The 24,968-nt window shown below is 41.7% G+C and overlaps 1 protein-coding gene across 3 annotated transcripts; it reads right to left on the reverse strand.

Annotated features, from left to right (window-relative positions):
- Positions 1-786: 786 nt before the first annotated feature.
- Positions 787-24,308, reverse strand: socs7 (suppressor of cytokine signaling 7). Of its 3 annotated transcripts, XM_056372820.1 has the most exons (10): positions 20,173-24,308; positions 19,137-19,204; positions 15,837-15,941; positions 14,261-14,395; positions 13,948-14,093; positions 12,325-12,493; positions 7,026-7,154; positions 5,408-5,543; positions 4,638-4,782; positions 787-3,865 (listed from the first exon to the last, which is right to left on the reverse strand). In XM_056372820.1, the coding sequence occupies exons 1-9, from the start codon at positions 21,726-21,728 to the stop codon at positions 4,662-4,664; spliced, it is 2,565 nt and encodes an 854-aa protein (XP_056228795.1). In that variant the 5' UTR covers positions 21,729-24,308; the 3' UTR covers positions 787-3,865; positions 4,638-4,661. The 3 variants fall into 3 exon arrangements, with proteins under 3 accessions (XP_056228795.1, XP_056228796.1, XP_056228797.1); XM_056372821.1 differs by lacking the exon at positions 15,837-15,941 and having other exon boundaries at positions 788-3,865; positions 20,173-24,307; XM_056372822.1 differs by lacking the exons at positions 14,261-14,395; positions 15,837-15,941 and having other exon boundaries at positions 788-3,865.
- Positions 24,309-24,968: the final 660 nt, after the last annotated feature.

Raw genomic sequence — 24,968 nt, forward strand, 5'->3', positions numbered from 1 at the left:
TAACTCACAGAAATAGAAACCACAGCTGTTATAGCTCGTAGTCATGTCAAGTGCTGCATTCACCTTTCTGTTGCCTGGAAAATAGACATTCATACTTGATCGATTAGTTAGAAAATTAATCTGCAGCAATTTTGATAATCAGTGAAACATTTAAATAACTTTTAACTTTTTAAAGCTGTTTCCAGCTTCTTAAATATGAAATTCACTGTTTTTATTTGACTTGTATGATAGTAAACAGAATATGTTTGGGTTTTATAATTGCTGTGTGGCCCTGTAATATATTATTTTTCCAGCACATTCTACATCATGTGATATTTAAAGTCTGATTTCAGTATCTTTTAGACTCAGCATATTCAGTTTGGACTATACGTTCCCATAAACAAATAAAGGATTCAATATTTACTCCAAAGGACTTTATTCCTGGGAGTGTGCGCAGTCGCTGTCCAGAGAAAACCATGTATCTCCAAATTCTGTGTTTTTGAATTTTTCAGATGAATCCAAAGATCCAGTGTTTAGGCTAAAATAACTTTTAAAATCCAATTTGAGAATCTGAATAATAATTTTTTCCAAAGCTGAAAACTTTGGAAACAGCAGCTTGAAAAAAAAAACAAAGTCGAACTTACTGGTTGTTCCAGAAGCTCTCAGCCACCTCTCCTGGTCTTCCTCAGCAGGTGGAGTTTCAGCGAGATGACCTGAGGATTTCAGTTACACAACAACACAATATACAGTATATTAAAACAGTATATCACTGTTCATCCACCGACTGATCACAAAACAACAACAAATCATCTCCATGTCAAGTCAGCAGCTCCAGCCAATGAGGAAGCCCATGGATGGGGTTGAAAGCTTTAGAAAAAACAAGTAAGTTGGACCTACATGTTGGAGGCTTTTTGTCAAGGGCTATTAAAAGTTTTGGAGATACATGTTTTTTTTTACAGATAATATATATATATATTTAAAATCTAAATGATTTAGTAAAATATTGAAACTATTTTTGGTGTCTGCTCAGTTTTATCCGGAGGGTGAAGGATTTTTAATTCATGACTTTTAATTTGTAAATTCCTGCTGCAGCTTTTAATTTCCTGCACTCTTTCCTATGATAAGTCTAATTATTATTATTATTTCACAGCTATCAGACTTGACATATTTTCACTTTCAGACTTTGAATATTCAGTTGAAATGCCTCCATACTTTTCTCAACCACTTCAACATCAATCTCAAATTAAAAATATTCAAATGTAAAAAATTACGACACAAACCAATATTTATTTATATTTTCTTTTTCTTTTTTTTACTGAAAATGCTGAGCCAGCGGCCAGCGTCGGGGAGCTGAGAAACAGAATGAGCAAAATACACCTGGGCATCTCCACAAATAAAACTGACAGGTAGAGATCAGTCGTGGCAGAAACACACACTGAGGCAGGGCATCATGGGAAAATGAGGCATCTGGGTATAATCTGAAAAAACTGTGCTCTGACACCAAATTCAAACAAACATCTCAACATTAATTTCATGTTTAATTAACTCCGTCATTCTTTTGCCTTCAGTTCCTCTGAGCCATCTGACTGTAAATGTCTGTTTAAATCATCTTTTTTTCTTCTTCTAAATTGAATTTCTGAGGGTATTTTTTTTTTTCTTTGGTGTATTTTTTCTTCTCCTGTGAATATCTGTCTGAAGAAATACAAATTTAAGGATTTAAATCTCTTGTAGAAGCGCCAAGTATCTCCCACCAGTGGCCTCAATAGACCAGCTTCACGCAGCTCTGGGACACGTCGTGCTACGACAACGAAGCAGACGAGATCAAGGACACCTCTCATGCTAATGAAGTTCATGAACTCGATATATTCATAGCCTGGCTTGATAACAAGTGCATTACCTCAATCTCTAGGCTGTCAAAAGGCATTCTGGGAAATGTAACTGAAAAGAAATCAGCAACATGAGAGGATGAGCTTATAATCATAAAAATTATGATATTACAATATTGTCAAATGAAACTTGGGACATCCAGATGTTCGGTCTTTGAATGTTCAGCAGGTTCAGTTACAGACTTCCTGTAAAACAAGGTGGTGCTCCAGTGACATTTGTGAACCAGTGAAGGATGCTGCTGCTAATAGTGATGGGTCTATGGGATGTCACAGCCACTAACTGTGACATCACTGATTTGGGCGTGGCCCGAAGTGCTGGACGCTAGCAGGTTTCAGCCATGGATGTACGATAGGAACTGGGTAACCGGATGCAAAGACGGCATCCTGTGACCTGAATGGAAACTGATGAATTGCTGCATCAGCCAAAAAAGGCGTTCGGACCACTGCACATGCACATTAGCATTTCACCGCATGTTCCCGCTCGGGATGACGTCATGAAAATAAAACTGACTTCTCTCTGTGGGGAAGTTTTACAAATATAAAACTTCACCGGATTAGAAATTCACCAGCTCTGTCAACAGTTTTACAGACGTCTCTTTTATGATTTTCTGGGGAATTTTGTTTGTTTGTTGCAAAACCACAAGTGACCACTAGGGGGATATTGGCACTAAATGGCTCTTTAAATACATCCATGGTCCCGACCCACAGAGGGCGGTGAAGCACGGCCTGTTTCCAGACCTCTGAATCACCACCAACACCTCCGAGTTGTTCAGTAATTCAAATATGTCTGGTGCTGCTCATTAACGGTTGTTTCTTACAGTCGTAGAAATATTTGATCGATCAGAGCTTTGTGACATGATTAAAAATGGAGAGGTCATCTTGCTGCACAGCCGGCTAGCTACTGCCACATCCATGAAAAAGAGATTGGATATTATGGCAGAAAATAAAAACATTGCATGTGAACATTTTTACTGAAATGTTCAGAATCAACATGTTTGCATTTTGCCAAATATTTAAATTAACAATACATTCGCATTACTGTGGTTTAATAGAAAATGTAATCTGGCTGCAATTACGTTTCCTATGAAATGAGTTTCCTGCTGCAGTTTACTTGTATAAAAAAGTCATTTTTAGGGGAGAGAGTTGAAGTTGACAACAATGTTAAGATAACTGCTCCTGTGTTCATGTTTGGTTCGAGCAAAGCGAAACTAAATGACGGCGCTTTCAGACAAAAATCAGCGAACATGAACACAACGTCAGGTTGAAAGACGGGAGAGAAATAAAATAGTAATTCAGTGTGAGCATCGGCTACAGAAACACAACTGAAACATTCAGGGGTTCCGGTGTTTGTAGGAAAGTAGAACTTCATGTTCATGGGTAAGTTGGTGCAAGCACTTCTGTTTAAGTTTTGATTTTGATCTTTAGCTTTAGCATTAGCATTTGCATTGTAAATAACAATGGGAACGTATCCTTTGTTTTAACCCAACATGGCAGCACGACGCTGTTGTACTTCTGCTGTCTGAGCTCAGTGATGGGCCTCAGCGTCCTGCCTCAGTGTGCATATCAAACCCTGAGGGCAACGTTTAATCCAAAAACCCTCATTTTGACAGAATGGAAGGAAAAACAAGAAAACGGCAGCAAACAACAGTTGTACAAATTGACCAGTGTATTTGTGTTTTAAAAGTCCAGTTCAGCAGGTTCAGGAAATTTGCAAATCGAGTTCAAAGTCAACGCTGTCCCTCTGTTCCCACCGACATGTTTGCAGGCGAGAGCATCTCTGCAGTCCCTCCGAAGACGAGGCTGAGTCCTCTGCATCTGCTCTTCTCGTCGACGGTTTTCCCACCGTCCAACTGCAAACACTTTCCCTCCTTTCATTAGTCCAAATCAACAGAGAGGCAGGTCCATCCCCGTCCAGCTGGACACACAGATTTCCAGGGACTCTGATCGGCTGATGCTGGAAGACTGGCAGACCAGTACAGATCAGTCCTCCACACAGAAACCTAGGCAGAGAGGAAGGTTTGGAGGAAGGTTAGAGGACCGCCACATCAGGCACTAACTGGTTTCCAATACTGCGCTGCATATGGAAGATTAAATAATAATAAAAATGACATATTATATATGTATAGGACATGTATATTTCAGAAAATGTTAAACTGTCCTTTTAATCACTTGGCAAAAGAGAGACCACTGCTTTCTCTGCAAAGGCTTTTCAGTTGTTTTGTATCAAATGTAACAACAGTTTACATTTTTATGTTCTGTTTTCACCTGCGTCTGTTTGTTTGTTTGTTTGTTTATTTGTTTGTTTGTCAGCAGGATTATGCACTGAGCCGATTTGTGCCAAACTCGGTGGAGGGATGGAGCCTGGGCCAGAGGAGAGCCCATTAACTTTTGGTGTGGATCCAGGATTTATTTTTTATCACTTTATGAGATCAGACATTTTTCAGCACGTTTGCCAAATTCTTAGGAAATGATGTTTGGATGTTGACGTAAATAATCAGACATATTAATGGTGTTGACATCTTTGACTTTGTACAATTTGGTGCAGATTCAGATAATAATCTGGATCTGGATTGTTTGGCCTTGGTGGAGGTTTTCACTTATAACAAACCCTTTTTCATCGCTGCTTTGTACATTTCTTTTTCTTCAAGTTTGTAAATGCAAGTGAAGGATGAAAGTATCAGAAAAATGTCGACCTCCTGTCTTTGTCTGTCCTTCAAACATGTGGTGAATTAAGTGTGACAGCTAAAATATGGTGATGAAAAACGAACTCACTTTGAGCTGAGAAGAACTCTGCTGCTACGTCTGCGACTCGGCCTCCTGCTCTGCTCCCACCACCCTCCGGATGCTCTTGATTGACAGGTACATCTCCTCCTCTGGGTCGTAGTAATAAAACTTACTCAAGTAGGAGATCAGCGGTCTGGAAAGAGGTGAATATCCGACACAGAGAAATCAACAGTCAAAAGTCATTCGAATTCATCTGGGAACCATTAATATTCTACTGGAGCTGGAACCAGTCCATCAGGTAGATCTCAGGATATTTCACTGGATAAGTGAGAACTTTGACCTGTGATTAAAAGTCAGAGCATCATCAAACGCATTAGGATTCATCCTCTGGGGGATCATGAACATCCCCACAAAATCTCATGACACTCCATCCAATAATTCTTGAGATATTATCAGTCTGGACCGAAGTGGTGCACCAACAGGTATTGTCAGAGAGACACATTGATAACATGTCTGAACAACTGAGACGCCACCACGAACAGATTCTCCCAAAGATAATTTTATCATTTTGCATAATTTTAGGAATAACAACAAGCTTGCTGGATTTCCATCCTTCTCTAACTGATTCATGTGCTTGAATTTGTCCAGATCTGTTTGATCTGACACATACCATGTCCATTTAAACTGTGGATGACACCTTGAAAAAGAAGGGTTCAGTTTTGTGTTTTTAAAAGATTGTCACGGTTCTGTCATGGTTTACGACGGGTTCACGTTTCAGCGGGAGGATATAGGTCACGTGACTGACAGGTGACGAGTACCTGGGCAGTGGAAGCTCCTGGATGTGGTCGATGCGGACTATCTGTCGGATGCAGAAGCGACAGAGGTGTTGCAGTGACTTCACGTTGCTGAAGCGAGATACAGGATACAGCAGCTGAACTGGGGTGGGAGGAAGCCCTGAAAAACACACACACACACACACACACACACACACACACACACACACACACACACATTTGTGTTACTGCTCTTGATCTTGTTTAACATCATCTCCTGTTAAAAAAACAAGTGTTATTTCATATGTTTCGTAATGTCAACTAATTCCACCAAAATCAACAACGTGTTCGTCTTTCTCTCAATATTTTCCTGCTGAGTCTGTGACTCTCAGCTTGAGGCCACTCGACCCGAACCCGAACCCCACAGCACAAAAATATAAAGTTTCACTTATATAAAAAGCTCAGTAATTTGCTGAAGCAGCTTCACGCTGTAGTCGATCAAACTGGAGGAAATGGTTCTGTTTTCACCTGTGGAGTAAAACACATTTGCTGCTCTAATGATCATTTATAGCAGCACATTGAGTCATTTAGGTCTTCCTGCTGTACATGTAAGAAAATCACTGATAAAAGAACATCATGATATTTAATATTAATTTTGACGATGTCAGTCTCATGATGGAAAGATTTTCAGCATTAAAGGAGCTACTTGAAAGTTTTGCCATTGCTACATAGCTAACGTTAGCACTGACAGCTGTTTATCTACGAGTCTAAAAGAAATGTTGTGAGTGAGTTCAGCATCAAACTTCCTTTACCTGCCAAGAGCCGTCTCCAGAGGTGGAAAGTAACACCAATGTCAACTCTTGCTTTGCTTCTATTTCTATCACTTCGTTTCATCTACTGAAGTTAGCATGCTAACCAGCTAGATCCAGCCTGCTCGGACTGTCTCGGCACTTTCCGATACCGAGTCAATGTAGCCTTGAAGAAGTAACGCTGCCCAGAGGACACGTTATAACCTCATGTATTGTAAACACAACAATGGCTGAAGCTCTTACCAAAATTGGGAAGTAAACAAATGTGAATGCTAACATTGGCTATGTAGCTATAGCACAACTTCCAAATAGCTCCTTTAATTAGGCTTAATAGCGACTTCTAGCAGCTCGGCTTTGACTATATAAAGTTGAAATATGAAGTCCAGACAACAGCTGGACTGGTGTGTCATAGTGGACTGTGGTGAATTGTGGGATACACTTGGTGCAACAAATGTGGGTTACACTCGTGTACTACCTGATGAAACATAAACATAAGTGCTCAGAACTGCTGCACTGTGGGTAACTGAACAGACGCTGGAAATGCAAATACACATGCTTATTTATACATATCCAAGACAAAAACATGGACAGGATGTCTTCAACATTCGAACATACTTAATGCCATAAATGCCTCACCAGGACCCCGTCATACTTACTGTAAGTTGAGGTGAAAACACTCACATATTTAGGTGCATTCTCACAATCATAAACCATTCACAGGCTGAACGCAGACATACAGACAGTCAGATATATTCCTGCTCTCCTCCGTCTCTCAGGCACTTCTCACTAAGTGGTAGCTCACATCCATTTTTGATCGGCTGGAGCTGCATGTGGATATATGACCTATATTTTACCTGGGACTCTGGAGCGGAGGAAGTAGAGGAATTTGCCGTTCTTGGAGTGCATGATGGCTCGCTCGATGAACTCCACCACCGAGTGGCAGCGGTCCTCAAACTTCGGGTGACACCACAAGCTGAACGTCCCTGGAGGCAGAGAGAAATGTTCTTTTCTTTATGTATCGCATGTAGTATTTTATCATCTATAAATCATTCCCACATTAATTATGAAACATGTGTATCATTAAACATGTCTGATCATCCTGTTAGATGGTTTTTCTGGATTTGGATTGGATTTTTCTGATTGAGGCAGACATTCAAAGTCAGGTCCACATGTTCCCCCACTTGTACAAAATTTTGTTGCTCCTCTACTCTTGAACACATGACTTAAATTAAGAGCTTAAATCTGATTGGCTGAGCAGTGCAAAAAAAAAAAAAAGAGGGTGGTGTGCAAAAGTAGAGCTGCATAAATAGGACATTTTATTGGTTGGTTATTTACACCAACATCAGGCCATGACTATGACTTCCTGGAAAATGTTTACCTCTGGGAAAACATGCATGCATCTTTAATGTTGACGTCACGCCTCACATAGAAGCATATATAAACACTTGTACAAATGAAACCTCACATCTCCATTATTCTCTCCAGGCCTGGATTTACACCAGAGCAGGTAAAGTTTGTTTTTTAGCTGTAAAACATCTTTGTTTGTTACAGTATTACATTGTATTATTTATAGTAGTAGTATTATAGTATTAGTTGTTTTGTTACAGTGTGAATGTAAAATACCTAAATATATGATATTGGTATCAATTTCAAAAATCCATAACTGGTTTTTGCAATTGAAGTTACATTTCATGACATTACGGTCATCATCCATCACATAATGGAATTACAATAAACCCCATTTCATGACATGTTTTGTTCCAGGATTTTAGGTTGAGGTGCGGTTAAAATCATAAATGGACGTAGCCTCCGTGACGTCACCCACAGGTTTCTGAAGAGCAGTTTTGAAGCTCAGATTGAGCTGATTCACCATCGCCTACTTGGCAGTGCTGACTCCGCCCCTAAATCCCAGCTAATCAAAACATGGGCAAAGAGGAGGGGCGTGTGTAGAGCCAAGAATTGGTGCATGGGGAATATGGCAAGCATATAAGATGACCCACCTGTCACTCAAAGAGGCCACGCCCTCAATCTGCCACAACTTAAAGCCTTAATAAAATGTAAACAGGTGAGTTATATAAACAGGTGTCATAAAGGAGGAAATTAGCTCTAGACACCAAAACAGTTTTTGTACCAGCCTGTAAACATGTTTATTTCTGCTGGAAAGTTGGACATTTTACCTTTTTCACTCCTGTGTTTGGCTTCATTTTTCAGCCCCGGAGGTTACGCTCGTTTAACTTAATAATTCAGTGTTTTTTGCTTTTGAGGCTCAAGTTTACATACGCAGCTGTGTGTCAGGTAAGTATAGTCTCAGAGGACTTCTTATATCTGTGACTTAAGTCAGCTGTCTGGGGTGGCTTAAACGTACACACACACAAAGCAACTTGTTAAACAAAGCTTTTTAAAATGGGCATCTCTCAACCATCTAAAAACACACATTTACACATCAGATCATTCCTGTGTATTTTACCAACACGCCTTGGATTCATCCTTTGGCGTCCTTGAATATCTGTATTAAATTTAATGGCGATCCATCCAATAACTGCTGTGATATTTGAGCCTGTGCCAAACTGACCAACCGACATGATGCTAACATGATGCTAACATGATGCTAACATGATGCTAACATGGCTAAAGAGAAGATTTTACGAATAAAAACCTCTAATTTGCAGAGAAAGCCGACTAAATACAACCAGCCACTCTGTGTTTACACACACACACACACACACACTCAGCGTGAGTAGAGACATCTGAACGTGTTGGTGTGTGCGAGTTGACTTCCCGTTGACCGCTCAGAGGTTGTTTATCTCGAAGCCATTCTGCTCTCGATTCATGTCAGGCCACAACGCGTTCATGCAGACGTGATCGTGCTGATGTGAATGTGTTGTGTCAGTCGGGGCTGCACGTCTGAATAATGAATGTGTTTCCAGGCATGACTCTATAGCTTCATGATGGTGACTCATTAATGTAGAACCCCATTCGTGTGTGTGTGTGTGTGTGTGTGTGTGTGTGTCTGCCCGGTTACACATGTATTTTTCACAAGTCACCTTGTTAGTTTGTCACACATGTGGCGTGTGTACAAATACACACGAGGTGTTATGTGAGTTATTCATGTGTCAGTACTGTACTGTGACCTTATTGGAAGGTTGTGTTTATTCCTAATTTATTCATGCTCTTTTCTGCCCTCATGTACGCTGACATTTTAGTTTAATTTGTCTCACAGACTTCTTTTGTTTTCCTGTTGCTATGCTCTAATTATGGTCAGTCTGATTTGTGCATTGTTCTGTCCAAAACTGACGTGACCAATATAACTAATATACTGTACTGTACATGTTTATTATAGAAATATAAAGTACTGTGTAAAAATAGAGGCGCACTTTGGCGAGAAGCATATTTCAAACCTTGACGCCTTTAAAAACAGTGTAGTGGCACTTTTGTTGGATACAAATCAAAGAAAAGTTTCATGAACTTTGGAGGTTGTCACCGTTTTCTCTTTTATCTGAATGTTGCTTTAAGTATTAATTCAAGATCACACCACACCGCTCTACTGCTACGGTTAGATGTTAACGTTAGCCTAGCTGTAAGCTAAAGGACATTTTCTCAGGTGCTGTACTTAAACTGCTTTGCTCACTACATGTATTTGACAGTTTGAGTTACCAGTTATTTTACAGATTTTCCATTAAGGACAGATTATGAGTTTATAAAATATGATGCAGTGTGGAGCTTGTCGTAGGTTTTGCTATTGCTACATAGCTAGCATTAGCATTAACAGCTGTTTACTCGCCAAAAGCTTTAACTTTGAATCTGTATCCTTTTTCACTGTTTTCTGATGTTTTATGGAATAAAAGCTTAATGAAGAAAATAACTGGCAGATTCATCGGTTATGACAATAATGTTGCAGCAATAAAAGTTTCCTCCACCTCAACCAGCCAAAACACGTAAATGCTACTTACGCATGAATACATCAGTGTTAATTACAAAAGGCCATTATTCTGCTGGGTACTTTTACTTCTGATATTTTAAGTACACATTGCTAAAAAAGGCTTACATACTTTAACTTAAGTCACATTTACTTGTAATGTAGTATTTTCATATTGCAGTACTGTTACTTTTACTTATGTTAAGTATCCGAATACTTCCTACAGTCGTCAACACATCTTCACTTCAGTTGAAAATGTTTCAACTCTCACAGATGCATCTTCACCTCAATAGAGTAGATTTGCATCCACTTATGCTTCTGCATCGGTTTAGTATCAGTCGCCTCTAAAATTAAATGCTGGAGATGTACAGTCACATCTTTGACATCACAACAACATTCATGTGCGTGATTTGTTGCTCAGTGAGCGCTAGATTCTGTTCATGTGTCGGGACACAATTTCTCATATTTTTCAGTTACAATAAATAATCTAAACAGTTTTCTGAAGAAATCATCTGTTTGTTTGTCGACTAAAAACGAGAGAAAATCTCTTTATTCATCTGATTAGAGTTAAAACAAAGTGAACTTCAGGCTAGATGCAGGAGTACAGTTTTATATGCAAACTCCTATATGTACTGTATGTTAATATAGGGTCAGTTTGCATGTGTGCATGAACATCGTCTGTGACTCATCGTGGTAACGTGTCCCCATACATGTGGTGTGTGTCCATATTACATGCCTCGGGTGTTGGATGACCAGCATATGGATGCACATGTTTCTGTAGGCATTATGCGGCTCTTTTATGTGTGTATATTTGTATGGCTCTGCATTGTGAGGACCAGTTTGACGTTCTGTCCAGTCCTCTGGTTCTGACACACCTTCCAGTGGCTGTCTGAGGGTTAAGAAACTGGTTTTGTGGTCGGGGTTAGAGTCGGGTTCAGGTTGGGGTTAGGAGCTGGAGAGTGAGACGGTGTCAATGAGTGTAGAAGCATTAACATGTGTGTGTCTGTGAGTGAGAGAGAGATTGCTGCGAGCATGTATTATGCTTGCATAGTTGCACACATATGCAACATATGCATGTCGAGTTGTGTGTGTGGATGTGTGTTTGCGTATCTTTGTGAGGACTTGATTGATAGTGAGGACTGAGGATCTTTGTTGAACTTCTCTCTCTACGCCACACTTTGCTGTCTGTATATCCACATGATGACAAAAGTAACCCTGACACTTTAATGTGTAGGTTTTAAGATTTAGTTTTTATCAGCATGTGTGTAGCAAAGGAGAACACATAATGTATTCATATTACAGATGTTAACACGTCTTTGTGAGTAAATTCCTGACATGGTTCTGATGTCAAATTTAACACAACAAGAACTGCCCTAAAACACACCCATAAGACAGTTTGAGTTAGTTTTAATACATCTGTTCTAAGAGTGTGTGTCGTTTCACGCACATCCGGCGCCGGTTTCACAAAGACAGACTTTGACTGTGGCTTATATACAACAAACAGTCTAAATTCATCTGTTGTACAAGGCAAAGTTTAGTTCTTGACTATCTTAAGCCGGACTGTGGTACAATGAATTCTGGGTAAATTAAGACTTTTTTCAAAATAAAGAAAATGGAAATTATGAGCCATGTTTTCCTGTTCTTTTGTTGTTGGGTGACACTGCTCGGCGCAGGTGTGACTGATTACCATGTTACCATGGTAACACCGGTCTTAGGCCCGAGTTAGCCGGGGGGTACGGTGTCTAATGTTTTTGTGATAAAATGACTCAGACAACAGTCTTTGATGCATTAGACTGATGTATGAGCAGAATTAACACTGGACCAACACTACAGACCAGCCCGACCCCCGCTGTCTGCATCCATGTCACTTTCAATGTATCAGGGGTTTTAATATTAAGGTCTAGAGATGAATTATGTGAGTGACGGACCTCTGTGTGTGTCTGTGTGTGTGTGTGTGTGTGTGTGTGTGTGTGTGTGTGTGTGTGTGTGTGTTTGTGTGTGTTTGTGTGTGTGTGTGTGTGAGTGTGTGTGTGTGTTTGTGTGTGTGTGTGTGTGAGTGTGAGTGGGACTCTTAAACCAAGACATTCCCTCGTTAGGGTTTGGATCAGTCATTCAGCTGTGATGGATAAGACTCTGGTTGGGGGCTAGGGGAAACAGTCAGGGTATAAAAAGACAAACATGCGTGTGTGTGTGTGTGTGTGTGTGTGTGTGTGTGTGTGTGTGTTTGTGCGCCTCACCTCTGTAGTGCTCCATGCGTGTGTGGTGCGTGACGCCCTGCGACCTGAAGCTGAGGCTCAGGATGTATCGAGGGTCCGAACTGTCCCGGACCAGGAAGGATCCGTCCGGTTTCCCCTTCAGTTTCATCTCTGCGTCCTCCCAGTTCATCGGCCCCCAGTACCAGCCACACTGCAGGCAGAGACGCCAACACACGTTCACTGTGAGAACCAGCCGTACTGCCTTTTAAATTAACCTCTTTTAAAAGATATATTTCTATAGGTGTGCTTGGGATCTGAATCTACTAATGTTTTAAATCTATTATTATATTAAGTCGTCATCCTGTTTCTGATCGATTCATTTAATTATTTTAGACTGTTTTATATAATTTTTACTGAACCTCATTCTCACTTTTCTCTCCCTAAACTTGTTTTTAATCATTTAGTGTTCATCCTCAATTTTATCTTGTCTTGTAAAGTACTTTGTAACTGTGTTTTAATTCTTATTCTTCTTATTATCATTCTTATTATTATTATTATTATTATTATTATTACCGCTCCTGCCTCCTCTCTCTCGTTCAGAAAGAACCTGAGGAAACTTCTGCTTCTGTCAACACAGATGACTCTATAGTGCAGTTTTGACTATTACGTAAAACATTATTTGCTTCGATGTTTCTACTCTCATCTCACAATTAGATTATTTAGACAGAACAGAAAAGGAAGGCAAACATTTTACTCTATCTAATAGTCAACACTGGATAATGGAAAACAACACTTAAAGGTCCCATATAGTGTAAATGTCTGTGTCCATGTGTAGTGTGATTATAGATCAGCTCTAGCTTCTATATTAATACTGTGAAAGTATCAAAGCCTCAGTCCACAGAGAAATGCACACAGCCTGTATTCAGAAACTGAGCCTTAAAACCAGCCGTCAGGACTTCTGGAACTTTGTGATGTCACAACAAAGCAGTCACCAAGCCCCGCCCACCTGGACCCACCATCCAAACCTTGCAGGATTTGGTTTCTCTGAGAGTTTTGACCTGAAATCTGCTAAATTTTTATTGGATCAATTAGAAAACAGTCAGCCAATCAGAAGAGAGGCTCAGAGCCTCCTCTCTTCTGATTGGCTCACAGACCTGTTGTTACTAGAGCTGCAGAGAGAAGCCTGAGAGAGGAGATGTAAAACTACACTGAGATGGTTTTTGGTTCTTAAAACCACAAATATATCTTCTGATGGATCAACACTTCCCCGGGTTCACTGGTTGTGCTGTTTATGAATATGAATTACTGAATCAAAGTCAAAACATATTCTTTTTTTAGTTTTAGGACCATAATTATTTTAGTTTTGTAGTGTGCTCATGTGCATCTATATCTAATTACAGTGTGTTTTATTTAAAGTAATTATTTAAAGAGAAAACCTGACACAAGGAGTAAAATTAAAAAGACTTAAACGATTAATCAAGTTATCAAAATTGCCAATTAATTTTCAGTCAAGCAACTAATTGATTAATCAGCTAATCATGTCGGCTCTGGAGTACTGGATGGTTTCTGGTTGCCTAGGGAAACAGTAAAACTGACATGCATAGTGAGGGTTTGTTGCGATACTGTAAATGTAACTTGTTCTCGGGTCTCTCCGGTCTGTCTTACCTTCTCCAGCTCTCTCAGACTGGCGGTGAAGTTGCTGGCCTCAGACCGCCGCAGGGCACACAGCATGGGGGGTGGAGCCTGTCTGCTGGGGGGTAGCGCATCAGACGGCGATGGAGTTGAATGAGGAAGAGCCCGGAGGAAGGCGTCTAAAACAATGAATTTAAAGGTCCTATATGAAGCGTTTTTAGCATCAACATGCTACTTTCATAAAATCAACATCCTGTTAGTCAATTCAAATGAGAGTGTGGAGGAGACGACTGGTCAAGCCCCTCCCCCCTCCCTCCTCCCATCCCAACCCCGTAACGTGTCTTACCATTGAGGCTGAGACTGTGCTGGATGGTGGCATGGGAGGGAGGAGGAGGAGGAGGGAGAGGCAGGGGGAGGGACTGCAGGGAGGCGCCCATAACGCTCACTAGGAAAGGCCCAGGCTGAGGCCCAGCTATGTCATCTGGAGGGGGGACAGTAAGGAAAGGAGAGAGTGAGGAGGGGAGGGGAGGGAGGAGCACAGGGGGAGGGAGGAAAGTGGGAGGAAAACGAAAACAAAGTGTCAAGAAGGGAAACGGTAAGGAAGGAAGGAAGAAGGAAGGAAGGAAGGAAGGAAGGAAGGAAAACAGAATTTTTCAACACCATCAGACCCAGTTCACCAAACTAAAAACCTACGTGTCACTCCTCTGAGCCGCTGAGCGCCATGTTTCCAAAAACTTATTAAAATTAAAAACTCATTAATGAGTCTGACTGTTACACTAGGTGACGTGTTCCTTCATCACCATGAAACACACACACCGTCCCGCTGCCCCAAATACTCTCTAGAGCATCAAATGTGGATTAATCCGCCGCTGGAAATAGACCCCCAAAAAATTTAAATTACTGAGCCTTTAAAACTGTATATTTGTGAGCTGTTTTTAAAGATTTACTTCTTCAGTAGGAGCCAATGGGCTTGAACAAGAGAGAATTGAGAAATTGACTAATAAATAGTTGGGTTTGGTCTTCTCGTGGGATTTGTTAAGGGTAATAAAAATACATAATATCACCAACATTATCTTAAACCTCAAACCGAGACGCTGCTTTAGTCGGCTGCATATGTGGGTCAGAAAATATCAGAGGCTCGGAGCAAAAAGAAAATGCACTTGAAAGGTCAGAGAACGGCCTTGAAATTAGAAATGAGGCGAAGAAAAAATGTCCCGATACTGAGGAATATAAACTGTACAAATGTTTTCAAATTGTTTATCTTTTCTATTTATTTATCCGTCTCCTATATAAGAAATCTGTTATTGAGTGAGAACCAAGTCTGAACATCTTGATATTCAGTTTGAAGCCGTGTTAACTGTCAGTCAGTCAGTATTGTCAGTGAAGCAGCTGCACGGAGGTAAAAATAGACAAATAAGTCCCTAAAAAATCCAAACAAGAACATAAAATGTTGTTTTCTTTCCCCCCCGGTACAGATTGTTTTTCTGTGAAAGGAGGAAAAACAGTTTCCTTTTGCCATCTTACCATCGACTGAGTCATCGCGTCCAGATTTCAAATTAAATCTGTAGTTTGCAGCTGACCTTTCAAAGCTTCTCCAATCAGATTACAGCAGATTACAAAAACTTGTCTGTGTCTGAGTTTCCAGAAATGTAACGACAGAAAACGAAATTGACAAATTTGACCAAGATAGGAATATTAAGAGAAACTGCCAGGGCTTCGCTTTCAGCCGGACTTGGACAAGCCAAAGTAAAGCCTGTAAGCAAAGGCTTAGAAAGGACGACTTGGTTTCATCGGCCTTCTTGCTGCCGTATTTATCATTTAACATATTATATTATTGTGTGTGTGTGTGTGTGTGTGTGTCCGGATGAACGAGAGGAGGAGAGAAAAAATCGAAAAGACAAACAGGAAGGAGAAAAATGTACCTAACAGACTGAGACTTCGGCGTGGAGGAGGGGGCGGCGTGGGAGGGTGAGGTGTGTTCGCCCCTCGCCGTGAAATATCCACATCCACCAGAGAAACAGTCTCACCTGAAGCCAGAAAAAGAGTGAAAAGAAAAGAAAGAAAGGAAAGGAGGGAGGGAAAAGAGAAAGAGTGAAGGAAGAAAGTGAAATAAAAGATGCAGACAGTAGCTACAAGAAAAAGTGGTTTGTGTATGTGTGATTGCCTGTTGTTTGGCCTGCGCTGCAGAGAGCCATTAAAGCTGCACCAGGCAGGATGTTTATGGAAAATTACACCCGGCTAATCAGCCTAAATCACTGCAATAAAGAAGAACATCCCATCCCCGCTAATTGAGCTGCTGCAGATTCACTGTTTACCACAGAGAGATTCTGCAGTTGGGGTCGGTTACTGCCGGGGAAAAGAAACAAAATCAAACGTTAAGAGCCAAATCCCCAACGTCTCCTCAACGGCGGAGAAAACCGGACTCACTCACATCTACATCTCTGCCTCTGTCATCTCTATAGCTCCGCTTCTTTTTCCTTTAGCTTGTGAAACATCACAGACCGGCCTCGGTTGGTAAACACGAACATGATGTGCGCAGGACTTCTGGGTTTTGAAGTCCCCAGGATTTCAAATAACTCGCCCTCGCTCTGATGGGACCGCCAATGCGAATCATCGCTCGGTGCAGCTTTAATGTTTCTGTCTAATTGGCGGTTAGCGCTGTGCAGAGCATGTGTTCATTAAAGTCCAAGAACTACAGAAACTCAAGTAAATGTAGCAAAACTGAAATCTACAAGCAATGTGGGACACCAGAGCGAACCTCCGAGCCCTGTGGATGTGTTGTGGGCTGATTCTCATAAAGTCAGCTAAATATTTTTTGCCTGCTGAGTTACAGATCTCCTCACCATCCTCACCGTACCCACCGGCCTTTCTGAGCTACATCCGGTCTTATCTAGTCTGGTGCACCAGTTACAGAGTCTGACTGGTGAGAGCAGTTTATGGTTGCGGCGTTTTCAGCTGAAATCCTGCACGTGTGCGTGCACGTTTATCTTTAAAGGAACAGTTTGACATCTTTAGAAATGTACACGTTTTTATCGTTTATCGTGTGGATCAAACAAACGAGACACAACGTGTTAATGAGGGAACTTTACAGAAGCTGGTGTGAGTGGATTTTGTACTAGCAGGCTAGTTCCCCTTTAGCTTCTTTGTGCTAAGCTAATCTCCTCCTGGCGCCTCCTGCTCATCTAACCCTCGACAAGAAAGTGAACAAGCATATTCCCCAAAACTATTTCTTTATTATAAAACCTACATGTAGGTGCATGTAGGTTCCCATCGAACCATGCAACTTGTATCCTGTTTGAATTATTACCCGATAATTGCATCACATCTTTTCAGTCAACTACATTCCAGCTCATTAACGTCACTTTTACACTTTTATGGTCAATACACATTATTTACCTCATTTTTCAGTTTTAAAAAACTAAATTTTGAATTATTTTGACTGTAGTTTCAATCGGAGGGATGTGTTGATAATTTAGTCAGGATACTGTTTTGAGACCATGTCAATATTGTGACCTAGTGTCACACTGTAGTGGAGCGAAGACCACAGACGCTATACGTTTGAATAAAAACACCCAAAATTCAATGCAAATAGTGATTTTTAATTAAATTTGCAAAAAGTGCAGTAAGGAACGATCCATGTTATTTTCAGGCAATTAAGTGACAGAAAACCAGATTTCTGATATAAAAACTTTTGACTGGAGAACAACAGGAGGGTTAAATACTGAAACGCTGACCGTGGTTGAAGACACACTGAAAGCTCTTTTCTAATATTAAACTGTATTGTATTCAAGAAAAGCTCCTGTGAGATTAGTTTGTATTAAGAGAAAATTAAACATGGAAGTTTGGTTGATTTGGTTTGAAGTATTTAACGGTTTTATATTCTGTATTCCTCAGTGTGAAGTGTCTGAAAATGAGCGGTTTTGGTATCAGCACAGATACCCAGGTATCGTATCGGCATTATGATAATACACCACTTTAAAACACCAGTAACGTCTAATTTTGTCACTTTATTGAATAATAATGTTTAGTACAGGAACACTGTTGATACTTCGGGAGATGTTTGTATGTCGCAGTAAAGAAATAGGTCCTGGGAGTGTTTAGCCTAGCTTAGCACAAAGGCTGAAAGCAGGGCTAAAATAGTTAGCCTGCATCAAACGTTTAAACCCCAACATCTTATTTTCTATTTCTTCACAAGTTAAATACTTAAATACAAAATGTAAATAGAATAAAATAGAAGTAGAATAGAAAGTCTCATATTGTCATTGTAATGTACTTGTATAAAGTGTTGCTCCTGGATTTGCTAAAAACAATTAAAAGATATGACTTCACACACATGAAAAAAAATCCTAATATAAATAGATGAATAGATGATAAACAAGTGTTTCCCTGTGTGTTTGACATTTGTCTGCACATCCAGCAACAATGAAGTGGAACAACTTCACAAACACAACTCAGATGTTTTGTCACAACGTATTGATTTGCACTTTAAACCATCAGATATAAATATCAATTCAACCTTGCTAAATAATCACTATACGAGGTCAAAATGACAGGAAGCCTCTGTCTCACTTTCTCCAGATGTTTGTGTCAATGTTTGTGACCAGGACAAACATCAGTGGGGTCATATTTCAAAATAAAATACAAGAGTTCATTATATGGTTTATATTTAAAATCTTAAGCTGCAAAGAAACTTTAGCTAAAGTACAAGATTTCTCTCTGACGTGACGGAGTAGAAATGTAAAATAGAATAAAATGGAAATAGTCAGTGCATTAAAACGGCACCACACTACTGCACAGTGGTGTAACGGTCCAATACGATACAGCAGACATATTCATACAAGTACATTTGAATGTAAAGCAATAGATATTTGTCTGACCTCCAATAAACCTGTGTGAAGTTGCTTTACCGTAACTGATCAAGCCGACGCTGTTTCAAAAGTCAATCAACAGAATTATTGATAACTGATGAATTGTTTAATTTGACTATTTGGTTGAGTGGAAAAGAAAAAAGCAATCTGAGGTCATCACATTTTGGGGAAGTGTGATGGATGTTTTCCACCATTTTCTGACATTTGAAACTATTAGATTGATCTTTAGATAAATAATCTTTAGTTGCAGATCAATAAAGAGTTTGAGCGTGCTGTGGTGTCAGTGACGTGGCAGCTGGAACATTTACTGAAAGAAACCAGAGCAACGGCCCGAAGCAGCAAAGCAGGTCTTACCAGTGAAAGCAGAGAGGGAGGCAGGGGAGAAGGCACTGTGGGCCCTGGTCAGTCTGGGCTGGTTGTGACTGCAGGACAGACATCAAAACAGAGAGGAGAAGAAGAAGAAGAAGATGTGAGGAGAGTTAGAGTGCAGAGAAGAAGAAGTATTAGCAGCTGCAGAGGTGGAGAAAATGAGCTTTTCAGTATGAGTGTCTGTGTCTGCAGGTCCTGCAGCTTTCCCTTTTACTTTTTCTGTTTGATGCTCTCAGCTCTGGCAGTCAATACGTTTGAAGCAATGTTTTTTTAATCATAGCCTTCCCTCGGCGTGCTGCTGTGAATAATGACTAAGCAGTGAGGAGGATAGAAGGTGACAAGCCACAAAGGTTTGAAAAATCTCTGCGACTGATAACATGCAGCAGTGAAAAAGTTCCTGGACGTCTGAGAGAGAAGGCCGACAAGGTGCCAGCTGACGGAGTCGATCCCAGCCATTAGAAAACAATGACTGACGCGTCTGTAAAGACTGGATTGTCTGTGGCACAGTGGCAGTCACTTGGAAACAAATCAACATGACTGTGAATGAGACCTCATCAGGACACAAAACAGTGACTGGATTCACAATGTGCTGCTTCTGAATGGTTTTACTGCACATTAGTTTTTTTGCAGCCACTTCATGTCACAGACTTTTAAGTTTTTGGAAGATGGATCTTTTCTGTTTTTCTTGCTTAAACGTCCTGACCTACATCTAGAAAATCTCAACTTTGGCTTCATTCACAACTTCGAAACATGTGTTGGAGTCCAATCAATTAAAAACAGAAACTAAACAGACAGGCTAAGTGTTGAGAAAGTGATGAAGGGGCTGTTCCACATTGAAGAGCTATATTCTGCTCAGTGATGTATTAACAGCCTTAAATTCTCCCTGGGAACATTTTCCATGTGTCATTCATGTAAAATTACTTCAATCTCCTTTCAGTGACAATGAGAAATTAGAATATCATTATTATTATTATTATTATTATTATTATTATTATTATGAGGGCCGTGTGTGGCTGCTCACCTGTCTGCGTCCTGCTCAGCACCAGCAGCGCTCGCCATGTCCACCAGACTCCCGCCAGAAGACACTGAGTAGGTCACTGAGGGCCTCTTGTCCAGCAGGTGATTGGAGCCGCTGCAGCTTTTAGTCCGGAACAGTTTACTCAGGCGGATCTTTAACGAGCCCTTTTTGGACTTCCCCGGAACTTTGAGCATCTTTTCCGCACCTGCCGCCCGGCCTGTGGGAGTCCGCGGCGCGCTGGCGCACCGCTCCGGCCGCCTCCTGGGTGTTGACGCCAGGCTCGGATTCGGGCTCGTGGTCCAGGGCGAGTTCTGGACCGGTGTGGGTGACGGTGACATGGCGGGAACCTGGGCGACAACCTCTGAGTCCCCAGGGCTTACCTGCGACAGCCGGCTGGCTGAGCTCCCGTGGAGGCTGCACACCTGCGCGCCAAGATGCGCCGCTGCCGCCGCCTGTGTCGCCGCCGGGGACATCCCCTCCACCTGCCTCCTCAGCTCCGCCTGGAAGCTGCTGATGGAGAAAGCCCCAGACATTTTCTGAACTATTTCCCTTTTCCTGTTGAGTAAAAACTCGCGGCGTCCGTTCTCATCATCAGTCTCATCCTCCGGGCACTCCTCCATGCCCAGGCCGGCAACATCCCCGCTCCCCAGCCCCTCCAGCACCAACAAAGCATCGCTGGTCTCTGTGGGGTCATCCCCGGGTTCTACTCCCCCTCCTACCGGCCCATGTGCCCCCTGACACGAGCACTGCGGGAGCTCCCCTGCTTTGAACAGCATCTTGGGTACGGCACCGACCCCCAGCTCCCCGAACCGCCGGGCCAGCTCAAACACGGCTCCCTCTCTGTCCCTGGTGGCGCAGCCCCATTTAGAGTCAATCACGGTGAGAGGGTTGGATCTCTCTGACAACAAGGGCCACTCGGGCGGGGTAGTCATGAGTCGATGCCGGCGGCACAGCTCCGCAGCTCCTTGCATCTCCGCGGATACCGACACCGGGGGATGCGCTCCCCATGTCCGGTCCAGCAGGTTCTGCTGCTGCTGAACGTCTCCGGGACTCAGGGTGTTGTTATTGACAATCGGGCCGGAGCAGCCAGACCCCGGGCTCTGGTCCAAACCCAGGGCATCCCTCGGCTGATTCCGACGGTCTAATTCTAAAATCCCTTCTCCGTTCCGCATTATATTGGAGAAGACCAGCAGCTGAGGCCGTAGGCCAGGGCTGGGAGCGAAGTCAAAGCCCTGGGCCTCCATGGGGCTCTGCGGCGGAGGAGGCGCGGACAGCGGGGCTCGGCTCTCCGTCACCCCGGTGTCAGGTGCAGCCGTGCCCTCGCCGCTCGGCTGGGCTTTGTTCAGGCGGCTGCTGGGATGCTCGAGGCCCGCCGTCGGATCTCGGCTTATGTCCAACCCCGCTTTGACGCCGCTGTGAGCCAGGACCTCCTTCCCCAGCCCTGCCACCACTCCTCCCGGCGGCAGATTCCCGTTTTCTGCGTCCAAGCGGTCATCCTCGGCCGCGGAAACCAGGCGCATCAACACGAAATCGGGCGACATATCTTGCGCGTTGTTCATAATTATTCCTCAGGATCGCGAGATGAGAATTATTAGGCGATCTGCTCTTCACATAGCTAACCGCGGAGATCTCTTCCCTATAATAAAGAAAGGGCCAAGCTGCTGCTGCTGCCTCCCATAAACAGGCTCTGAGCGAAAATGCCAAAAAATATATCAGGCGATTTTTTCATCCTCCTCCCTTACGACAGGACAGCATCCATCTGTCAGATATAGAGGGAGATGAGTGCAGTTTGCTCCCGGCAGCAGGCGGACCCCTGGGTCAGACATGCGGTCTGATCTGAGTAGAATAAAAGCCAGTAGAGTCTCCGGTCAGTGACCACAGTCTGCCTCTGTGTTCCCAGCCAGGCCCCACCCGCTCCTCCTCCGCGCAGCCCATAATACCACTTCATGAGCACGGATGATGAGAACTAGTGTAAATTAGTCTGTGGCATTTTAATATCACAGGGGTTACCTGATTCAGCTTCACATCTGAACACCTGGTTTCTGTTTTCAGTCCTTATGAGGGGACAAAGGTAAAAAACTAAACATAAAATAAGAAAAACACCCAAAGCAAAACACTGTTATCTTCTTTCAGTATTAGTCTATTCATTCATAAATCAATGGCGGGTCATGTTTCTGTGGCGCTCCACTGCAGCACTACCTTTTATTGATTCACTTTATTTTTTATTTGCTATATTAATGTATTTATTTATCCTCATCCCAATATGTTTTTTACAGTATGATGTAGGGGAGCAATTTTACATTTAAGAACAAAGGGGAAAGTGTAAAATCTTAAAGACCATATCTCTTTTGCAATTCAAAGATGCATTGAAATATGAAAACACTGATTTCACTCAACGTTTTCATAGAAATTTAATGTGGGATCTGTTGTAACATGTGCATCTATTAATAATAATCGTCTATATTTACATAGCATTTTGAAAAATAAGTTTACAACGTGCTTAATGGACAAAAATTAAAATAAAAATATGTAAATAAAACCAATTAATAAATGAACAAACCAGACCAGCTAAATTATAAGTCAGTATAAAACTAATTAAAAGACAGGCAACAACAAAGAGTGGAGAGAGAGAGAAGGACAAGGCCTATCTGTGCCTTAAAAACATAAAGTTTAAAATCAATTCTGAAGGCCACAGCAGGAAGCCAGTTCAAGGAGGCCAAAACAGGAGAAATATAATCATATTTTCTAATTTTTGTGAAAATCCTGCGGCAGTATTTTGTACAAGCCAAAGCTGTTCAGTTAATTTCTGGGGCAGGAGGAAGTATAATAGTCAGAATGGCTGTAAACGAAGGCACGAATAAGGGTTTTTGTGTCCTAAAAAGAAGAAAGGTTCATATCCTATAGCAGAAATCAGTAGAAAAGTTTAGGTGACACTCAAGAATCACCTTTAGATTATAACCTCTTGTGCACAGTGCAAGTCCAAGGGAACTATGTGCTTTCAGGCCAAAGACCATCACTTCAGTTTTCAAAACAATGTTACTGGCCATCAAGGATCTTATATGTTCCAGGCAGGTGGTTAGTGATGTGACAGAGGAGAGACCTATATAACTGAGTATTGGAAACAATAGAGGGCCAATAATAGATATTAAAAATGAACTTCATAGTTTTTACATAAGATAATCAGTTGACTCATGATGAAAAGTAACGCTCGGCCTGTGAAAACAGTTGTAATATGGACTCTGTGGCTCTGCAGGGAGCTTCTCTCAGGTCTGACAATACAACCCTTATGATTGGGTCCTCCAGTCTAAATAACAACATTATCATTGTTTGTTGCTTCCCTCCAAAACGATCCATATCGGCATTTTTTGATCTGACACCCTATCGGCAGGATATAGGCCCAAAGAAGCTTATAACTAAACTTTGCCAGTTAGCACAACGATTACTTGGTTAGTTTAGAAAAAGATCATGATTTGGGTTAATCACTACTTGGTTAAGGTAAGTAGGCTAACCTTCCTCATCATGGTTAAAATAAAAATGGCTTGGTTAAAGGTTCTGTAAACGCTCCTCCAACATTTCCCTTCACATCCTCAGTCACCAAGGTGTTAGGAGGTCCAGTGAAAGCAGCCACCAAACACACAACAAGGAGAGCAACTGAATAAAGTCAACAAAAACAACAAAGCCACAACCATTAGCACACGCTAGCATTGCGTCATCTGCTGCGCGGCGATGCTAGCAGTTAGCTAGCTAGCGATAGCAACGAATTTGGTGAACAAATTCGTAATAAGGCTAACAGCAAGTTAGCTAACATCATCACAGCTTCTGTAGCCAGTCACTAATTAAAACAGCTGTAACACTGTGTATTTATTAGGTTACTTACATGGAGGAGAAGAAAAGCCCGTTCTGAGTGAAGCTGGAGCCGTTAGCTCTCCACCTCAGTGAGACTGTCGTCTGCCGCATGGCTGACACTGTCGGAGCCGGTAATAACAGTAATGTAGCTGGTGAACAAAACGACTGAGATTTGAGCTTTGAGCTCCCCGTGGCCAGTCCACCTGTGATCTCATCTCATCTCTTTCTCTGTCGGAGGCCAAAAAAAAAGAGGTTTCTTCAGTGGAGGAAGTCTTGGAGGATGACTTTCACCTGGAGGCTGCACTGTGCCCTCCCACCTGTGGGCGTCCCGTGTTTTCTATAAATGTGGTGAATACCAGCAGAGTTTAAAAGGAGGGACTCATATTCACTAACACAAACAGATACCAAAACAAACAGAGAAGCTCAGAGTACAACACACACAGAACGCCATCACTCCACTACATCTTTACAGAGAAAATACTTGTTTGCTTCTACATTGTTTTATAAATTTTATAAATTATTGTAAGTTTAGAGTAAAGTGCAGCTTTATGCAGCTGCTGTGCTCGGCTACATTCTGGTTTAATAAACTCCACTCGTATAAACCACACACAGTGGCCATAGGAAATAATCCCACTTAGGTCCAATTTACAAAACTGAAAAGAGACTTAACTGCACACTCACATGAGTCACATGAGTTTTTAAAGTATAAATTTAGAATTATCATATTTATAATAATAATAAAGTCTATTTATATGGCACTTCAAAATCAGCTGTTGTAAGGTGCATTTATAAGATAAATAGAGTGAAACTGTGAAATTTAAATTTAAAAAAGGGCCAATAAAATACCAGTATACATACACAAACACATTTCCTCACTGTGGGACTAATAAAAGACTGATCCCACATATGAAAATCTGGCTCATGACCAAGGGAAAACACTAATCCAGGTGCAT

This window comes from Seriola aureovittata, chromosome 3, assembly GCF_021018895.1.
Source record: "Seriola aureovittata isolate HTS-2021-v1 ecotype China chromosome 3, ASM2101889v1, whole genome shotgun sequence".
Lineage (NCBI taxonomy): Eukaryota > Metazoa > Chordata > Actinopteri > Carangiformes > Carangidae > Seriola > Seriola aureovittata.